The sequence below is a fragment of the Cricetulus griseus genome, chromosome 2, assembly GCF_003668045.3.
Source record: "Cricetulus griseus strain 17A/GY chromosome 2, alternate assembly CriGri-PICRH-1.0, whole genome shotgun sequence".
Lineage (NCBI taxonomy): Eukaryota > Metazoa > Chordata > Mammalia > Rodentia > Cricetidae > Cricetulus > Cricetulus griseus.
This window is the reverse complement of record NC_048595.1, coordinates 402,701,167-402,719,374: the sequence shown is the minus strand read 5'-3', so window position 1 is coordinate 402,719,374 and position 18,208 is coordinate 402,701,167. Positions and strand designations below refer to the sequence as shown.

General features: G+C 38.6%; 1 protein-coding gene across 3 annotated transcripts in view; it reads right to left on the bottom strand.

The window, feature by feature from the left end:
- Positions 1-18,208, bottom strand: part of LOC100751321 (PMS1 protein homolog 1) — an 87,171-nt gene that overhangs the window by 56,244 nt on the left and 12,719 nt on the right. For all 3 annotated transcript variants that reach the window (XM_027396831.2, XM_035440939.1, XM_027396832.2), the window contains exons 3-4: positions 14,320-14,502; positions 6,289-6,391 (exon numbers count right to left, since the gene is read on the bottom strand). In XM_027396831.2, coding sequence (XP_027252632.2) covers positions 6,289-6,391; positions 14,320-14,502 — 286 coding nt within the window. The remainder of the gene's footprint in view (positions 1-6,288; positions 6,392-14,319; positions 14,503-18,208) is intronic.

Sequence of the window (18,208 nt, the reverse complement as noted above, 5' to 3'; positions counted from 1 at the left end):
GTTTCAAAACTCTTCCTCAGAACCAATTCTAAAACTTTTTCCTTACCAGGCATAGTGATGGTGATTACCCACCCTCTCATCACCGGCTTTCTGGGATAGGCGTTTTTCTGTGACCATAACAACATGTGTAAGTCAATCAACTTAAAAAGACAAAAAGTTTATTTTAACTCATAACTGGAGATTTTACTCCACAGTCAGCTGGTCCAATGCTTTTGGACTTGTGGATAGCTATGCATCTTGGTGCATTTGTCTTGGCAATTAGGAAACAAATTGAGAGGAAGAAGGGATGGGATCCTAGCAGTATCCTCTTAAAGGACACAACTCTAATGACTGGAAGGCTTCCTACCAGTGAACAAATCTTTGAACAGGGGGACAGTCAATATCTTAACTATGTCACCCATCTGCTGAATTATTTGGATATAGCACTTTTATACTTCTAGAATTTTCATTTGGTTCTTTCATACTTTCCCCTTAACATATAAACTCCGAACTGTTTTTAGTAGTACAGGATTTTCTTCAAAAAAAAAAATTTAGTAAGATAGTTCTTTCTAGAAGTTCTCATCTGTTTATGCAAATATCTGGCTCATCTCTGAATTTGCTGTACTTTCTTTCTATTGGTAGGACTCTTAACTTTCCTTCTTCATGTCCTGTAAGGCTTTTATTTTATTTGCATATAGAAGAAGCACAGTCACTGAAGATGACAGCATTTTTTACCAAGGAAAACCCTGTGTACCTGTCTAGCAGGTGTAGTAATCTGGGCTGCAGCTATGTCACCACGGGCTTAAAGATGGATTTACTTAGTCCTCTTCGTCTAGCAAGTTTGAAAGTTTTTGTGTAGTCCAGTCTCAACTTTCTTCACCACTGCTCAGTCAGCAAAAGTCCTGATGAGATTCAGTGTGGAGGTGAATGAACTCTGAATGAGTGCCACATATATTTCAACCTGTCAATTCAGTCCACAGGAGGCTATGAGAAGTTCTGATGGTTTGCCCCAGTGTTACTCATGAGTCCCTGTCTATGGCAGGGTGCCATGTGTAGCAGGTTGCTACACATCCAGTCTCAGTTAGCCATGCCAGCAGCAGTGCAAGTGATCACCAGTTACCTCTTGTCCAGGAAGGGATGGTCTTTCTCTTGAACCTAGTTCATTTAACTTTTTCCAAGACACAATTCTTCAATAAATTTAAAGAAAAAAATACAAGTTTTTTAAACTGCAGGTGTTTCCCTTTATGGCCACAGAGAAATGGTCTATTCCCCACATGTCATTCTCCAGCTAAAAGGTCACACACACTCCTGTGCCTCCTTACCCTAACCCATCAGAGCCACACTCAAATGTCATGGTCTCTGAAAACCTACTTGACGATCTAGGTATTCGGCTGTGTCATCTTACTATCATCCCTTATATACTCATCTGTTCCTTACTAACCCTTGATTCCTAAATGGCAATGCAAGGACATTACTATGATGTGAGCAGGATGGAGGCAGGTGGACAGAAATCAATGCCCCAGACAACAAGCTTATGAAAACAAAATGTTATTTGTTTATTTTTAAATATATATTATGCTCTAACTACCATATTATACCTAACCTAAATATTCACAAATTACTCTTCCACCTTATAAGAGTCCAAGTACACTAAGAATCACAAGTAATGTAAAAATTATGATTTAATAAAACAGTGCTGGGCGGTGGTAGCGCATGCCTTTAATCCCAGCACATGGGAGGCAGAGGCAGGTGGATCTCTGTGAGTTTGAAGCCAGTCTAGTCTATAGAGCTAGTTCTAGGACAGCCAGGACTACAAAAGAAACCCTGTGGCAAAAAAAAAAAAAAAGAAAAAAAAAAAAAAAAACACAAAAAAACAACCAAAAAACCAATAAATAAAGAAACAAATAGATAAATAAAATTTGCAGATAAAAATGATTTTTTTTAAATTTCAAATGAAATATTTGAATTTCAATGTTGAAATGTTCTTAAAAATAAAGGTACCAAGTAATACTGGCTAATAGGAAGGAGGCCCTAGTGCACTATCGTATTTTACAAAAGAACCTCTCGGCTCTCTAACTTTAGCACACTCTTCAAACACTTGCAATATGCTTCATTATATTTTTACATGACCCTATGTTATGGCACTTATGATGACGGCTATTTATACTTCTCATGTAAATGTGGGTGCTGAATTGTCAGAAAGTATTCTAAACTAGCAAACAAAGTTCCACTGTTCTGTTGTGAAAAACAAAATCGCAGTCCACAAGCACAATCCCACAGAGCAGTGATCTACAGCAAGGGTCTTTCAAGACACAGAATGAAATACTCCTTTCATTTGTTCTGGAGCATCAGCTAGAGGCATAAAACTGGGGGACAAAGAGATATGACTACCACAAATAATTCAGTCACTTTTGTAAGTAAGACTTGAAAAGCTGGAGAGTTCTTCTGTTTCCTTAAAGGAAAGCAGGCATAGAGGCTGGAGAGATGGGTTGGTGGTTAAGACTGAAAAACAACTTTTCCCCGTATTCCTTCACTTCCTCTGTGCCAATCCTTTTACAATTAGCCAACTGTTAAAGATTGTAGGTGGCCCTGGTAAATGGAGAGAAGATGCAGTCACCACCTGCCTTAGAATAAAAACCAAGTGCACTTCCTACCAGTGTAATTGTTCTAAGTGCACTTCCTGCCAGTGTGCTTGCTCTTCTAAGTGTACTTCCTGCCAGTGTGACTGTTCTAAGTGCACTTCCTGCCAGTGTGCTTGTTCTTCTAAGTGTACTTCCTGCCAGTGTGACTGTTCTAAGTGCACTTCCTGCCAGTGTGCTTGCTCTTCTCATGTATTTCCTGCCAGTGTGTTTGCTCTTCTAAGTGCACTTCCTGCCAGTATAGTTGTTCTAAGTGCACTTCCTGCCAGTGTGAATGTTCTAAGTGCACTTCCTGACAATGTGATTGCTCTTCTAAGTGCACTTCCTGCCAGTGTGATTGATATTCTAAGTGCACTTCCTGCCAGTGTGATTGCTCTCCTAAGTACACTTCCTGCCAGTGTGAATGTGCTAAGTGCACTTCCTGACAGTGTGATTGCTTTTCTAAGTGCACTTCCTGCCCCAGTGTGCTTCCTCTACTTCTGTGTTTAGTGCACCCTCTTAATCAAAAGTACGGTTCCAAATTGCAAAGAAAAAAAACAAAAAACAAAAAAGACTGTACTAGCCTTGCAGAGGACCAGAGTCCAGTTGCCAGCACCCACATAAGATGGCTCAGAGCTACCTGTAACTTAACTACTACCGCTCCAGTCAATCAGGAAGCCTCTCCTGGCCCTTGCAGGAACCCATACAAAAGTGGGAGACATACAAGCACACACAGACACACACATGGACACAATTAAAAATAAGTTTTTTAAAAGGAAAGAAAACCAGTTATAATGTTTAAGAGTGTAATGAAGAGCCAGGCGGTGGTGAAGCACACCTTTAATCCCAGCACTCGGAAGGCAGAGGCAGGCAGATCTCTGTGAGTTCAAGGCCAACCTGGTCTACAGAACTAGTTCCAGGACAGCCTCCAAAGCTACACATAGAGAAACCCTGTCTCAAAACACAAAAACAAAAACAAAAACAAAAAAAACAAAAAAACCCAAAACCAACAAAAAAAGTGTAATAAAGAAAAGGGAAGATCAACTAAAATAACATTTATTAAAAGCATTAACACTTTAAATGGCTAAAAACAAGTATCTGTACCCAAAAGGCAGAAAACGAATTTTCAGTAAACCACTTTTAAATATGCAAAACTATTCCAGTGTCTAACTGAGATTTTATTGGAGGTTGTCCCTGTACCTACAGTTATGCCACCTGACCGATGATATGAAGAGTAACTGCTAAGGGTGTCCACATCACAGCAGAGATTAATCTGCAAGAACCTTAAATGCACAGGTATAAATTAGGAGAGTTGAACTGTAGTTTTATCTTACAGAGAAAACATTTAAATGGAAGCTAATGACAGCTGGTGAAATGTGAGTCTGCGATTCAGTCGCTCACAAACCATCAACACGAAGCAATGTAACTAACTGCAAGAACACTTTTATTAGGCACAGAGTTGTGTAATTTGTCTATCTAGAACAATCTGAAACGAAGACTTTGGTTTTTTGGTTGCTGTTACCTAAGCAATTAAGTGTAGTTAGGTGGAAAAAGTGAGTTACAAAAAGTCATACTGATTTTGTAACTATTGACCTTTCAAGTGTGTTGTTTCTTGAGTTATGAAATAAGCTAATGAAAATAAGATGCATTTACTGACTACAAAACCTCCTCAACACGCATACCTAATTTTACTTACTAAAGGTAGAAGACAGACGTCAGTAGAAAAAGACAAATCGACCAGTCAAAGGGCAAAGATCAGATGGAGTCCTCACATAAGGGTTGTTATTTCACAGTTCCCATGGAGATGAACACAGAAAAGCATGACAAGTATGAGTGATACAGAGCCACGGGCCACCCAGATCAGACCGGCAACCACTGAGATAAAAATAAATACTTTAAAGTTTTATAAGGTGACTGGGTTACTTCGCAGCACTCTACTAGGAGGCACCCAATGCCTTCTAGTGCTTTCCTAACTTGAACTTTTAAGATCTAGGCTCAGAGGATTTCTAAAGAGGGAACATGTTAAAAAGTAAAATAAAATAAAATTAGACTTATCTTTGTTTAACACATATTGAAAAGATAATAATGTATTATTTTATCTAAAATATATATTATTTATTACATATCACACTAAGTGGTGATTATAGATGAGCTCATTTTTATTGACTATGAAAAAGTGAAGTACAAATGAGTGTGTTTTCTTAGAATTTCCTACTAATTCTTTTTTCCTCTGTGGATACAAAAATATAAATTCCTAATGAGTGAAAGTAATTACTAACTATGCTAACAATTTCCAAAATTACAGTCAGAGAGAGGACTTAGCAAAATTAAGAAAGTAAATTTCACAAAGACCAAGTCATTTATTTTAAATATAATAATCTAACATTAAAATGGGAGAGATGAAACCACAAAAAGTTGTAGTACTTTGACCAATTTAAACAAGTAGCCACAAGCTAAAGGAGGGGAACAGCAGCAAATATCCCACACGTCTCTCACAGAGCCAGTGGTTCTCTGAACTCAACTCTGAAGAGGAGACACCTCTGATGCTGTCTCAATTGTAACCATCCACTGCTGGTAAAAAGGTGAAGGGATTTTTGTCAACTCAGACTAGACACCATTTCCTACCTTGGAATTAGTTTTTTAGAAGAACTTAAAAATATACTGTTGGGGAAGATTATTTTAAGGCGTGTGACTTTTGTTTATGATGTGGAACATGTGTTTAACGATGTAAAGATGTGTTGCTTTTGTTTACTGCTGTATTTGTTTAACTCTGTGAAGCTGTGATTCTTTGCCTGTCTCAAATACCTGATGATCTAAAAAGATCTGAACAGCCAATAGCGAGGCAGGAGCAAGGATAGGTGGGGCTGGTAGGCAGATGGAATAAACAGAAGGAGAAATGAGAAAGAAGAGGAGGGCATCAGGGGCTAGCCACCCAGGCAGCCATGGAGTAAGACTGAAAGTAAAATATACAGAGGTGAGAAAAGGAAAAAGCCCAAAAGCAAAGGCTAAGGCCAGGCACTCAAACCTTAAGAATAAGCCTCTGTGTGTGATTTATGTGGGAGCTGGGAGGCAGGCCCCCCAAAAGCCAAAAGAGTAAAACATCACATCACAATATACCAAATAAAATTACATACAGATGTTTATAAAACAATACAGAATAATAGGAGCAATGACTGATAATTATTTATCTCAGAATAACAGAGTGAAGACGGGGATGAAATGCCAGGCAGGGATGTGATGGACGGCAGTAAACTAGGAGCTGAATAGTGATTATATTGTTTATCTGCATTAGGCCTATGTATGAAGTTTTCCTCTGTGTGTGTGTGTGTGTGTGTGTGTGTGTGTGTGTGTGTGTGTGTGTGTGTGTGTGTGTGTGTTAACTTATTTAATCATAGTATCTTGGGGGTTATAGTTCATTACAAATCAAGGATGTTTCAGGTGCTTCAGTAAAGCCCTCTCCTTCATCTGTGCAGATGACAGTGGTGACACAACCACAGGACAACAACTGCTGTTATTGTAAGTCACCCACAGTCACCCAGCCTCAAGTGGATCCTCTTTATAAAGACTATGCTTGCTTAAAAGATAACCAGACATTATCAATACCAACCCAAACCATTGTTTAAATTCAAGGCAAAACTCTTTTAAAAAATTAATAATTGAGACAGGGGAAAAATGCTATAAAGATACTTACCTTGACCAAGATGTGAAGGTTTCTGAGAAAGTATGTGGCCACTGCCATCTAAAACATATTGGGTGCTAAAGTCATCAGCAGCTGTCCTTGTTGTAACTACCACCTAGAAACAACAAACCAAACCAAAAGGACTTGTATTTCAAACTAATAGAATGACCCCTCCCCTCCCTCCTAAATCTTTTTTTCCAGCTTTGAGATAGAATCTTGCTATGTAGTTTAGTCTCAAACTCATGCTTTTCAAGCCTCCTTTTGAGTCCTGGGATCTTGGGAATGTAACACTGCAGCCCACCAAAGTGATCGCTCATCTGTGGCAATGAAAATAATTGTCACAAAGCCAGCCTGGTAAGCAATGCCTACAACTCTAGCATTTGGGAGTAGGCAGGAGAATTGCTGTGAGTTCCAGACCAGGATGGGATACAGAGTAGAGACTCTGTCTCAGAAGAAAAAGCAAAAACAAACAAAAATACCATCACATTAACTTAATATTGAAAAAGATATTACTTGGTAATATTTAGTGTGTGTGTGTGTGTGTGTGTGTGTGTGTGTGTGTGTGATTATGTACACATATGTGCCTTAGGCAACCAGAGGCTTCAGATCCCCTGGAGCTGAAGTTACATGGGGCTGTGCACCTCCAAGCGGGTGCTGGAATTGAACTCAGGTTCTCTGGAAGGGCAAGCAGCACATGACCTTAACTATTAAGCCATGCTCCAGTCCCTTGCTAGATAAATTACTTTGAATACTTCTCTGGTAGAAATTTTCTGGAGTTATACTTTGAAACAACAAAACAGCCTGTGATCCCCCCCCCCCCACTGAACTGCCTCTGTCTCCCAAGTGCTGGGATTAAAGGTGTACACCACTACTGCAGGCAGCCAGCGATTTTTTTTTAATGTTGCAAATGAACTAATGTTTAAGCATTTTAATTAAAACACAAACCAGTATACCTCAAATGGTCATTTGTATTATATAATTCACAAGTGTAAAATACTTTAATTGTACCAAGGGGATATGCTTTTTAATAATTTCCATAAATTTTATGGACAAATGGCTAATTGTTTAATAATCATTTCCTCCTCCTTACGTATTTTATACAAAACAATACTTCTGTATTTCGAGTTTATATTTTCAAATAGTAAAATCTAAAATATATAGATAAATATGTAAGGATATTTTTCTTAAGACTCAAGTTTAAAACTCAGTGTTTAAGTATAAATTTTTCATTAATTAAAAAAAATCAGCATTAAGCATATGAGCATAGGAGAGTACCAAAATATCTCCTTATGATGTCAGCTGTGGAAACAGAAATTTAAGAACCCTGCACTTTTTTGAACTACCCACATCCCACATCCTATTTACCAGCCTTGCAGGAAACATAGCCTTGATGGAAAAGAAAATGAAAACCAGACAAAAAGCAATGGTGAAGAGTGGGATACTGTCAGGGAAAGCAAGATGGATGGAGAGAGAGTGGTGGACAGTGGGATACCATCAGGAGTCATTTCTCTTGGCTCTCTTTGGATCAGCACGATAGAACCTACAAAAATTCAGCTATACTTCTGGGGCTCCTCTGGGCCCCGTTAGGGTCTGCATTTGATGGTCTGTCCTCTGTCCTCAGTAGATTTATTAGTGGCATATGCTCTGTTGAACACATGGGCACCATGTGTGGGTACCAGTATATCACCACCATCATCACCACCACCCAACTGCACCCCCACACCATCTCTCTATATATGTTTGTGTGTGTGTGTGTGTGTTTATGTGAGTATATATGAATATATATATGAACATATATTCATATGAGATATATAGAGATAGATATATTGACATCATAGATGCTAGATTGACAAATAGATGATATATAAATAAATTTTTTTCTAGTTTGAAGATCTAGTAGAGATTACTACTAGGTTTTCTGAAATGTCTATCCTATCTTTGCAAGGGGTACTTGGTCAAGCTGCTATTTGTGTGGTAACCATTGAAAAAAAGGAAACAAACAGGGGATTGTTACCTAAGACAAAGATGTGTGCTTCTGTGTATTCTAACTGTTCTACTTTGTTCAAAATCCATTCCATAGGCTTATGATGCATAACTTTAATCTTCAATATCCCTGTCACACTCCAAGTCTAAAACATCCAGTGTATTACTGATTTTGTTTACCCAAAACAAAGAGGACAATAAGTGGTACAGATTATTTTCTGTCTTATTATTCCACAATTGCCCCCTTTAAAAACAATTCTCCATTTAAACACCTGCTTCTCCAAAATGCCAAGGTCAACTGAATTCTATTTCTATTCTCCAAAGAGCTATCCACCTGACGTAATGTTGGTGTCACTGAGCAAAGGCAGCCCTGGGACTCAGAGTTCCAGTACAAACTCTGCCAATGGCTTCTAGATGGTCCTGAAAAATGATTACACTCTCCTCTCCAAGGAAGGGTGATGATAAGACGAAGATGCTGATGCTTTTTAAGGTTACACGGGACTCTGTTACCACTTCAAAGCATCTTCTGTGACACTCATTTGTTCTGTGACACTCATATCAGTGAACAGAAAAAAATACCAACCTAGATGAAGAAGCTGAAGTGCAAAGAAAGGAAGCAGGATTTTAGTGCTGGGAACATTAACATTTATGTTAAACTGAAAAAACAAAACAGCACACTATGGCTTCCAACAATAGCATTTCATGAATTTCAGTTTATGGGGCACTATGAAAATTTAATTCATATGGAAGATGCTTTGTGATTCATGTTAAGACAGTGAGTAAAACACATATATATCATTTTTATATTAAGTATAGTGTGCTCCTCAGAGGAAAGAATCAAATTTCAAGGTTTCGTTTCATCATGTGACCTTATATTGAGTGCAGGAAACCTCTTCTTGGACAGGCACAGTTTCACAATGCATTAGCTGTGCAGCAGAAGCCTGTGACGGGCACTAACTCCACTATCAGGAGTGTCTCTGATACCACACACAATCACTGGTCATTCTCACTAGAGGCACTGAGCAAATGTGAAGAGGGTGAGTCCAGTGATGTCAAAGTTTTAAGATAACACCTTTTAGGATTCTCCAGAGGCTCTGGGGACTATGTGTTATTAAAAGTGGGCCTAATTATAAAATCAACATTACATAAAGGCATTTAAATCCTACATAAGCACAGTTTGCCAGCGGGATTTGATGACATATAAACAAAATTACTTAGGAGACATCTTAGCAATCCAAGTCAAAGTTTTCCTGACACAAACTCATGTAAATTGATGGTGATAAACCTGGTTTTTTTTTTTTTGGGGGGGGTGCTGAGGTAGAGAGGTGGAGTGGGCTTTTGGTTTGTTTTTATGGTTTTGGGACTTGAACGCAGAATCTTGTGCACACTTGGCAGGTGCTCTACCACTGAACTACAACACCAGCCACAGCCTGACTTTTGGATGAACGAATGTTCTAGCACAGAATCACGTGTCCAGAAACTAATATAAACCTTTATGATTGAGGGAAGTATGAACTTCTGCCTGGATGACCAAAATGCCTTTCTTTCTGGAGGTTCAGGTGTCTGCCTGCCTGGCTATGCACAGACATACACTAATTAATGTCCTGGTCGACTTCCATACTTCCTGAAACTTTGACATGGGGAGGCCAGCAACAGGAAGAGCTGGCTATACCCTTTTCAAAGTGGTTCTATTGCCTGGAATGAGATTACATTTAGGAAGCTCCAAAAACTCCCAATCCTACTCACACTAAAGTTCTACCATCGTGGCTGTGAGTGACACAGAAGCACTTGATACTGAAGGAAGCTGGTTTTATTAGCTTGCCATCAGTCTCACTCCAGAGGCTTCTTCTTGCCCCCTTACAGCTCTCCTGACTTCCGAGTCTACCCCTCTAAGCACAGGGCTCAAAAACTCTACAGATTCTGTTGTTCTCTCTATGAATGACATGTAATGAATGTGACTGCTTAAGTAATACCAACCCCACTTTAACGCTCTAAAAATACCGCATGGATTACTAACAAATTTGAATGTTACCAGAGGACAATGGCTAGCAACCTGAAAGAACAAGACAAAAAATAATGAACTTGGCTACAGAATGAAGACCTTTGGTGAGAATTAGGAGGAATTTGCCTGTGGATGGCTACAAAATTTCAGAAGAGATTCCCCATATAAGGAGCATAGATAAACTTGAAAGCCTGCAGACTGGGATAAGACACTGATTTTATCACTGATTTAAGTACAGCTGCATACTCTTACCTTGGAGTCCAAAGCAGACAACCTTTTAGCTGCACACCATATAACCTCACTGTATCTAATAGACAAGGTACAGATAAGATGTACAAGGCCAGCATAACAGGTATATTGTGCTATGATAAACCCTGGTTTTTGATAAGAAGTATGAATACAGTGAAAAGTAACAACAGAAAATTCATAAACAGTAATTCATTATCATTCATAAGCCCTGTGGCCTTACATAACTGAATGTGCTATGCTTCTACAGAACCAGAAGTGAAGATCTGTTTACATCAGCACCACCAACCCCAGAATAATGTGTGCAATGTGACAACTAAGAAAACACTAGTTACAAGAGGGTTTCATCTCCATTATAATGAGTGATCATTATAGATTGTTTTGAAATTGGGATAAGAAAAATTGGAATTTAACTCCAAAAGAATTTTCCTCAAGAGTAATATGAAGAGATGGATCCACAGAAGATATACAAGTAAGCTTAGCCATGAAATAGACTGAGACAGAGGTTAATGACTTTCCTGGGGAGTGGTCTGGGGTAGCGCCTGCAGGAGAGGGCAGAGCACTGTCCTGAACTGGGGTTGGACCTTAACAAGGCTTCATCACCCAGACCTTGAGTGATGACGATTTGCTCTGTATGACCTGGATAGTACAGATCTCTTCTGAGGCGGTGAAGGAGACTCAATGTGAGAGCCATTGGCGAGCGACACTCTTGGCCACTTGCTTCTAAAGCAGGGAACCTGGACCGTGCACTAAGGTCCACAACATAAAATCAAGCCTAGTCATTACATATCTAAAGACTCCATGACAAAATAATGCAAGCTGAAAAGTCTGACAGGTATGAACTTAAGGACAGGTAGAACTGACCTGTGCCAACACTAGTCAGAAAGCAGTTACCTTTGAGGAATGTTAACCAGGATGGGCATGTAAAACCTTCTGAAACAACACATAATGCCTTTATATATCGAGAGTACATAAAAGACCTAACTGTTCTCTGTGCACACACAAATGTAAACACACACATATATGTGACTTTATAATAGATTTATAAAGGTGAAGCCTTAATGTGTTGAGGATAAATTAACACAGCATTGCAACATGTAAACTATAAATTTTAATTGTTCAAAGCATTTAAAGTTTCCCGTTATGATACTTTGATAATCCTTTGGTAATTCTGATGTAAAATTATTTCACTTATTTGTACTTGAGACCTTCTGACTATCTCAAAAACAAAAGACAAAGTGATAAATGAGGGTGTCAAGTGAACGTAACTAATCTAAGAAAGAAACAAGCAAGCAAGATAGTAAGCAGTAGGCAAACAAAACTGTCATCTAAAGTCAGAGCCAGAGTGAGGAGGTAGGAAGTCACATTTATAAAAACAAAGGGCAGTGCTGCCACCTAGCAGGCAAAGCTGGAATGGCCTCTGAATGGTCAGACACATCTTCAGAAAAACTCATTTCACACATCAAAACTCATTTCTTGACAATACTCTTGAATTACAAAGTTTAAATCCTATCTGCTAGTTTAGACAGCAGATAAATGATCAAATCTTTATGCTCTACAATAGCCAATCAAAGCTCAAAGCACAGCACTAGTACTAGGAATCTCCAAGGTCTCAAATCCTATTCCATCCTAGTTCCATGGCTGTAGGTTGCCATGTACACTATTCTCCAGAAGAAAGACAGGCAATTCCCATTTGTACCCTCTTTTCCAAGGCCTATTTGGAGTCTCAAGTTAATGCTAAGTAAAGCAAGTGCTGAGTAAAGTAAGAAAGAAGTACACGGTGTGCTAGGTTTGGGTAGAAGTTCAAGAGCACACTTAAAAGATTCCTCCTCAAGTGAGCTTTGAACATCTGGAGTCCAGGAAATGAGGCATAGTTCTCCTTGTGCTAACAGCAGAATTTCCCATTGAAGCTTCATCAGCTCCACAATGTTTCTCTGCCTACTAAGGTCAACACTTCACAGAGCTCTAGAGTAAGTGAATCCTTAGTGAAGCACACACATGCACACGAGTGCACGTGCATACACACATACACACACACACACACTACAGTGAATCTGGGGAATACCAAACACTGCTGACATCAGGCTCCTAAACAGACATTCAATGACCAGAGAGGACAAAGCAATAGTTCATGTTCATGCCAATTTTTCCTAAACACTCAGTTAAATGCTATTATTTTCTGACACTTGATCATTCTTACCTGACTGAGTAGGGCCTTCTAGCCTTAGCACAACTGGAACATACACACACACACACACACACACACACACACACACACACACACACACACACACACACGGCTATGGGAAAAGTTTCAGTAATTAAAGAGACCCTCACAGTTACTGTCACCCTTACCAGCACACAGACACCTTCAATCAGTAATAGGCCCAATACCTTCACAGTAATAGTTTAATAAAGGAGGCTAGTCAAGGCATATAATCAAAAACAACTGAAATACACAGAAACAAGAGACTCATGTTACAGTAATTATAAAATCCAGAGCAGTAACAGTGTCTGACAACTGAGTATGCCAGGCACTGACATTTGGGGGTTAAAGAAATGACAGGTGGCCGGGCATTGGTGGTGCTCGCCTTTAAACCCAGCACTCGGGAGGCAGAGGCAGGCAGATCTCTGTGAGTTCGAGACCAGCTGGTCTACAAGAGCTAGTTCCAGGACAGCCTCCAAAGCCACAGGGAAACCCTGTCTCGAAAAACCAAAAAAAAAAAAAAAAAAAAAAAGACAGATGCCTACCCAGCAGTCACATGACTCAAGCTGCAGGAGCCCCTCTGGCCCTAGGTATCTATGGGGTAGGACAAGTCAATTCACAGATGCAGAACTCAATCTCATCAACTACATTTACCAAAGTGGGATTTCCACAGTGTGTTCCATAGACTTAAAAACGAATTCAGTGGCATGCCTTTTAAGAGCAGGATTTCCTGATCAAGCAGGTACAGGAAAGTACACATACTATAGACTACCTTTAGACTCACAACCTCATTTTAGGATAGAAAAGGGCTCTAAGAAGTGCTAAAGTTAAATGATTGACTTTTAAAAAACAACCTTTCCAAGAGAATGGTCTACCAAACAACCTCCTCTAATAAATAATATCATCACAAAACATAAAATACTAAAGACAGAATTATCTTATGAAATACCAAGGCTACTTCACTAAAAAGCTGTGATGGCAAAACCTAAATAAGTATTTGAACACCTGTGATCAAAGCAACACTGTTCATGGGAACCAGAAGGTAGCAGCAAGGCAAGAATCCAACAGCAAATGAACACATAAATAAAATGTATACATACTGATATATTTCACTATGTTGCCCAGGCTAGCCTCCCTGGCATTAGAATTACAGGCATAAACACACCTGGTTTAGGAAGTCCTTTAAGTGTTACAACATAATGGACACAAAACTTGAAGACATTATATGAAGTACAATAAGCCAGACACAAAAGATCTAATGTTTCCACTTTTATGCAGTACCTGTAAAATCAATTGATAGAGGTAGAAAGTAGAATGGTAGCTGCCAGATGCAGGAGAAGAGGGAGGGAAGGGGCTTTGTTTAATGAGTACTGGGTTGTAACTTGGGAAGATAAAAATGACCTAGAAATGGATAGCTGCTAAATACACAATAATGTGAACGTACCTAACACCACCAATTGTTGTTGAAAATGGTAAATTTCATATTAAGTGTATTTTACCATAAGTTAAAGAAACTAAAGGTACTCTGACAATGAATTTGTTTACTCTTAATTCTAATATTTGGTCATTATGCAATTAATAACTTAGTTGATATAAATTTCCTTACCTCCGAAACACTACAAATTGACCCCAAGGCTTCACCCCGAAAACCATAGGTTGTCAGGTTCTCAAGGTCTTCATGACTGTTTATCTTTGAGGTGTAGTATTTCACTGCCATCACAGGTACATCCACAGCCTTGATGCCCTCGCCATTGTCCCGAACCTCAATTTTATCAAATCCATAGTTCTCCTACGATGGAAAGTTAGGAATCTTTTAGTTCATAAAAACATTAAACTGTAATCACATGTAGACGTGCAAATTAAACAACCTGGCTATTTAGCAACTTTGAAAGAAATATAACACTATGCAAACAGGAGCTTCTATTTTTTAGCTCTATTAATTGTGCCTCTACACAAGGATCGTCACACAAGGAGGTCAAGCTAATCTCCTGAGGGTTCTATTAACTTTTTTACTAGGATAAGTATTTGTGGTAATTTATATTTAAACTTAAATTAAAAGTTCTGACACAGCTTTTATGTATATAATTCCCCAAATGAAATAAAACACTATCACCAGCAAAAACCCACTGGCTCTGCTCACCAAGAATCCAACAACCATTTTTTTAAATTTTATTTATTTATTATGTATACAACATTCTGCTTCCATGTATATCTTGCACACCAGAAGAGGGCACCAGATCTCATAATGGATGGTTGTGAACCACCATGTGGTTGCTGGGAATTGAACTCAGGACCCCTGGAAGAGCAGTCAGTGCTCTTAACCTCTGAGCCATCTCTCCAGCCCCCCTGCTTATTTAGTCTTATTTTTATCAAGTTCTCCCTTGTTGCTTTCATTGAAAAAAAAAGTATTTAGTATCTTATAATTTTCTAAATTTCTCATTATAGGATATCACCAAACAGAAAATTGTTGAGAAAATATATCTAACTTGGCAATCTCTTTTAGATTTGAAAATTAAGAAAGCAAACTCCGTCCATTGCTTAATTCTATGATACTAAGCTGCATATTCACAAGAGAAACCACATTCCTATAAGGACTCTGCTTGCCATGGATGCCACATTCTAAATACGCTCACCAACTATCATCAGCCTCATTCAGAAAAGCTCCACAGACATCACCACAGGGCCAACTACAAACAGGAAATCTTCCAGGATTTACAATGCCTCCATATTATACAATGATACCACACTTTAATAACCTAAAGTCACATAATACTTGGTCCATAGTTTTAAAAATAAACTAGGCATACAGAGCATTATCAGGACATTCCTAAGATTTCAGTTCTCACATGATTCTCAATCTAAAATTCGGCTGACATTCTGGAAACAGCACGTCTGCTCCATCTTATCAAACAACAGAGAAAAACATCAACTAGAGAAATGTAAATCTTACAACATAAATAACTCCAGAAATCTGAACAACATAAAAAATCCCCATGAGTGTTTAAAACAATACCAACATATGTTCAGAATCAGAATAATACAGGCCTAAGTGTATGGATCAGACCCAGCTAAGTAGTGGTCAATGCCAACAGTAAAGAAATGACTAAGTGACAGTATTAAGTTACTTCTGTAAGAACATTTCCACTGACTTGTTAACATTATTTAAAAACAAAATTTCTCCCAGAGTCACTTAAGAACAAGATACACATTTCAAGAGATCAACAAAAAAGAGGAAAAGGTAAAGACCCAGAGGAAGTAAGGATGAGATATATCTTTGCCTCCCTAGGAGTCTTAAATGATATCTGTCAGATATAAGGAGATGGTCACTTGTACTCTATTCAAACTAATTATATGAAATGCCTAAGAAAAATAGTCACTCTTTGGTTTTAATTCAATAAACTTGTTTTTCACATCTTAAGCACATAGCATATTATTTAAAGCAGTAGTTCCTAACCTTCCTGATGCTGTGACCCTTTAATATAGCTCCCCATGTTGTGGTGATCCCCAATCATAAAGTTATTTTTGTTGCTACTTCATAACTGTAACTTTGCTACTGTCATGAATCGTAATGTAAATATCTGATATGCAGGCTATCTGATATGAGGCCCCTGGGAAAGGGTGGTTTGACCCCCAAAGGGGTCTTAACCTACAGGTTGAAAACTGCTGATTTAAAGGCACAATTGGGCAGACATCCTACAATTAATTGTGTTCCTTGGTACAGTGGTGGCAGCAGCAGGAGTTGTACACTCTCTGGATGTACAGCAGTGTATGTAGTATGGACACTCTCAAGCCTCATTTATAATCTGAAATTGTATGAGCAGAACATAGTGCCAGCACTCGGGAGGCAGAAGCAGACTGATCTCTGTGAGTTCAAAAGTAGCCTGGTCTATAGAGTGAGTTCCAGGAGGCCATGGCTATTAACACATGTCTCAAAAAAAAAAAAAAAAAGAGTAGAGGTTGGTAACTACCTAACAAATACCCCAACTTAACCTGATGTACCCCCAAACACCCTAAGATCATGGACATAGACAAGGAACCTGAAGTCAGGGACATTTGATTCCAATCTCAGACTCGCTGTTAGTTAATGAAGTGACTTAGGCAAGTTTGAGGAGCATTGATTATTTGTAAAATAGTCAATACAATTTTTATGAGAAGCTTGGGATTTATAGCCATCTGAATTTTATGTAATAATACATCAAAGTGAGATCATTTTATCACAGAGTATACCTGTCAGAATTATGATGTCACAGTACTAGCAATAAGGGAAATATCTGATAATTAGATTTTTAAAAACCAGATTCTTACTTTCAGTAACATAAGCTTACACTCCTAGTATATGGTAGATAAGACACAGGTAGGGAGGACACAAAAATATAGGGTATAACTCTCAGCTTGAAATTTAAAATGAGGGGGTAAATATTCAAAAATAACTGCGATATGTCACAAGCACTGTTAGTGCTTCCTAAACTTTTTCCATCCATAATTTCTTTTTACTCACCAAAGTTCTACCTGTCTCTACTATACAAATCCAGTATTAACTGAACTTATACCTTGTTATACAGATAATCTTACCACTTATTAACGATGAATACATATTTACAAACCAATGAGCTAGGTAGAGGTGCTTATTTTTACATAATTAAATCATGGAGGAACATTTGCTATTTTAGAACAGAACTTCAAAGCTTTCAGGTTTGATCTGATTCTATAATTGCCAATGCTCATAACACACTCTGTGTAAGTATGTTATATAAAACTGCATAAATGCATTTAGGGTCTATGGCGCTCTGAATTATAATGGCCCACATAGGCCCATATTTGAGTGTTTGGTCCCTAGTTGGTGGCACCAAGTTGGGAGGTGTGGATTTGTTGGAGGAGCTGTGTCTCTTAGGGTAAGCTTCACGCCCAGTTTCTCTCTCTGCTTCCAACTTTCGGGTCAGGATGTAGCTCTCAGCTACTTCTCCAGAACTGTGCTTGCCTGTATGCCACCATGCTCCCTGCCATGATAACAACAGACTCACTTACTTCTGAAACTGTAAGCAAGCCCCCAACTAAACTTTCTAAATTGCCTACATCATGGTGTCTCTTCATAGCAACTGAAAAGTAACTGAGACATAAGCTGGGTCATCCTAGTACAATCTTGGAATACAGTAGTGCTGAAAGCAATCTGCATTATGGAGGCCTAGATCAAGACGTTTCAGAGGCAAATACTAGCAACTAGGCTAGAGACCCAGTTCTTTTGATATTTTGGTGAAGAATGTAGACTTTTTACCCCTGTCCTAAGAATCTGCTTCAGGCTACATTGAAGAGCTTTGGGTTAATGTCCTTAGAAGAGACTTCAAGACAGTCTAGGATGACTGTCATGTGGTTACTAGTGAAGACTGATATGCAGAGCTTCACTGTAAAGGAGCAAACACAGAGCAAAAAGAGATATAATCACATTTTGACCATCAAAAGAGCACAAGAGAATATAATATCATGTTGGAGCATGGCTT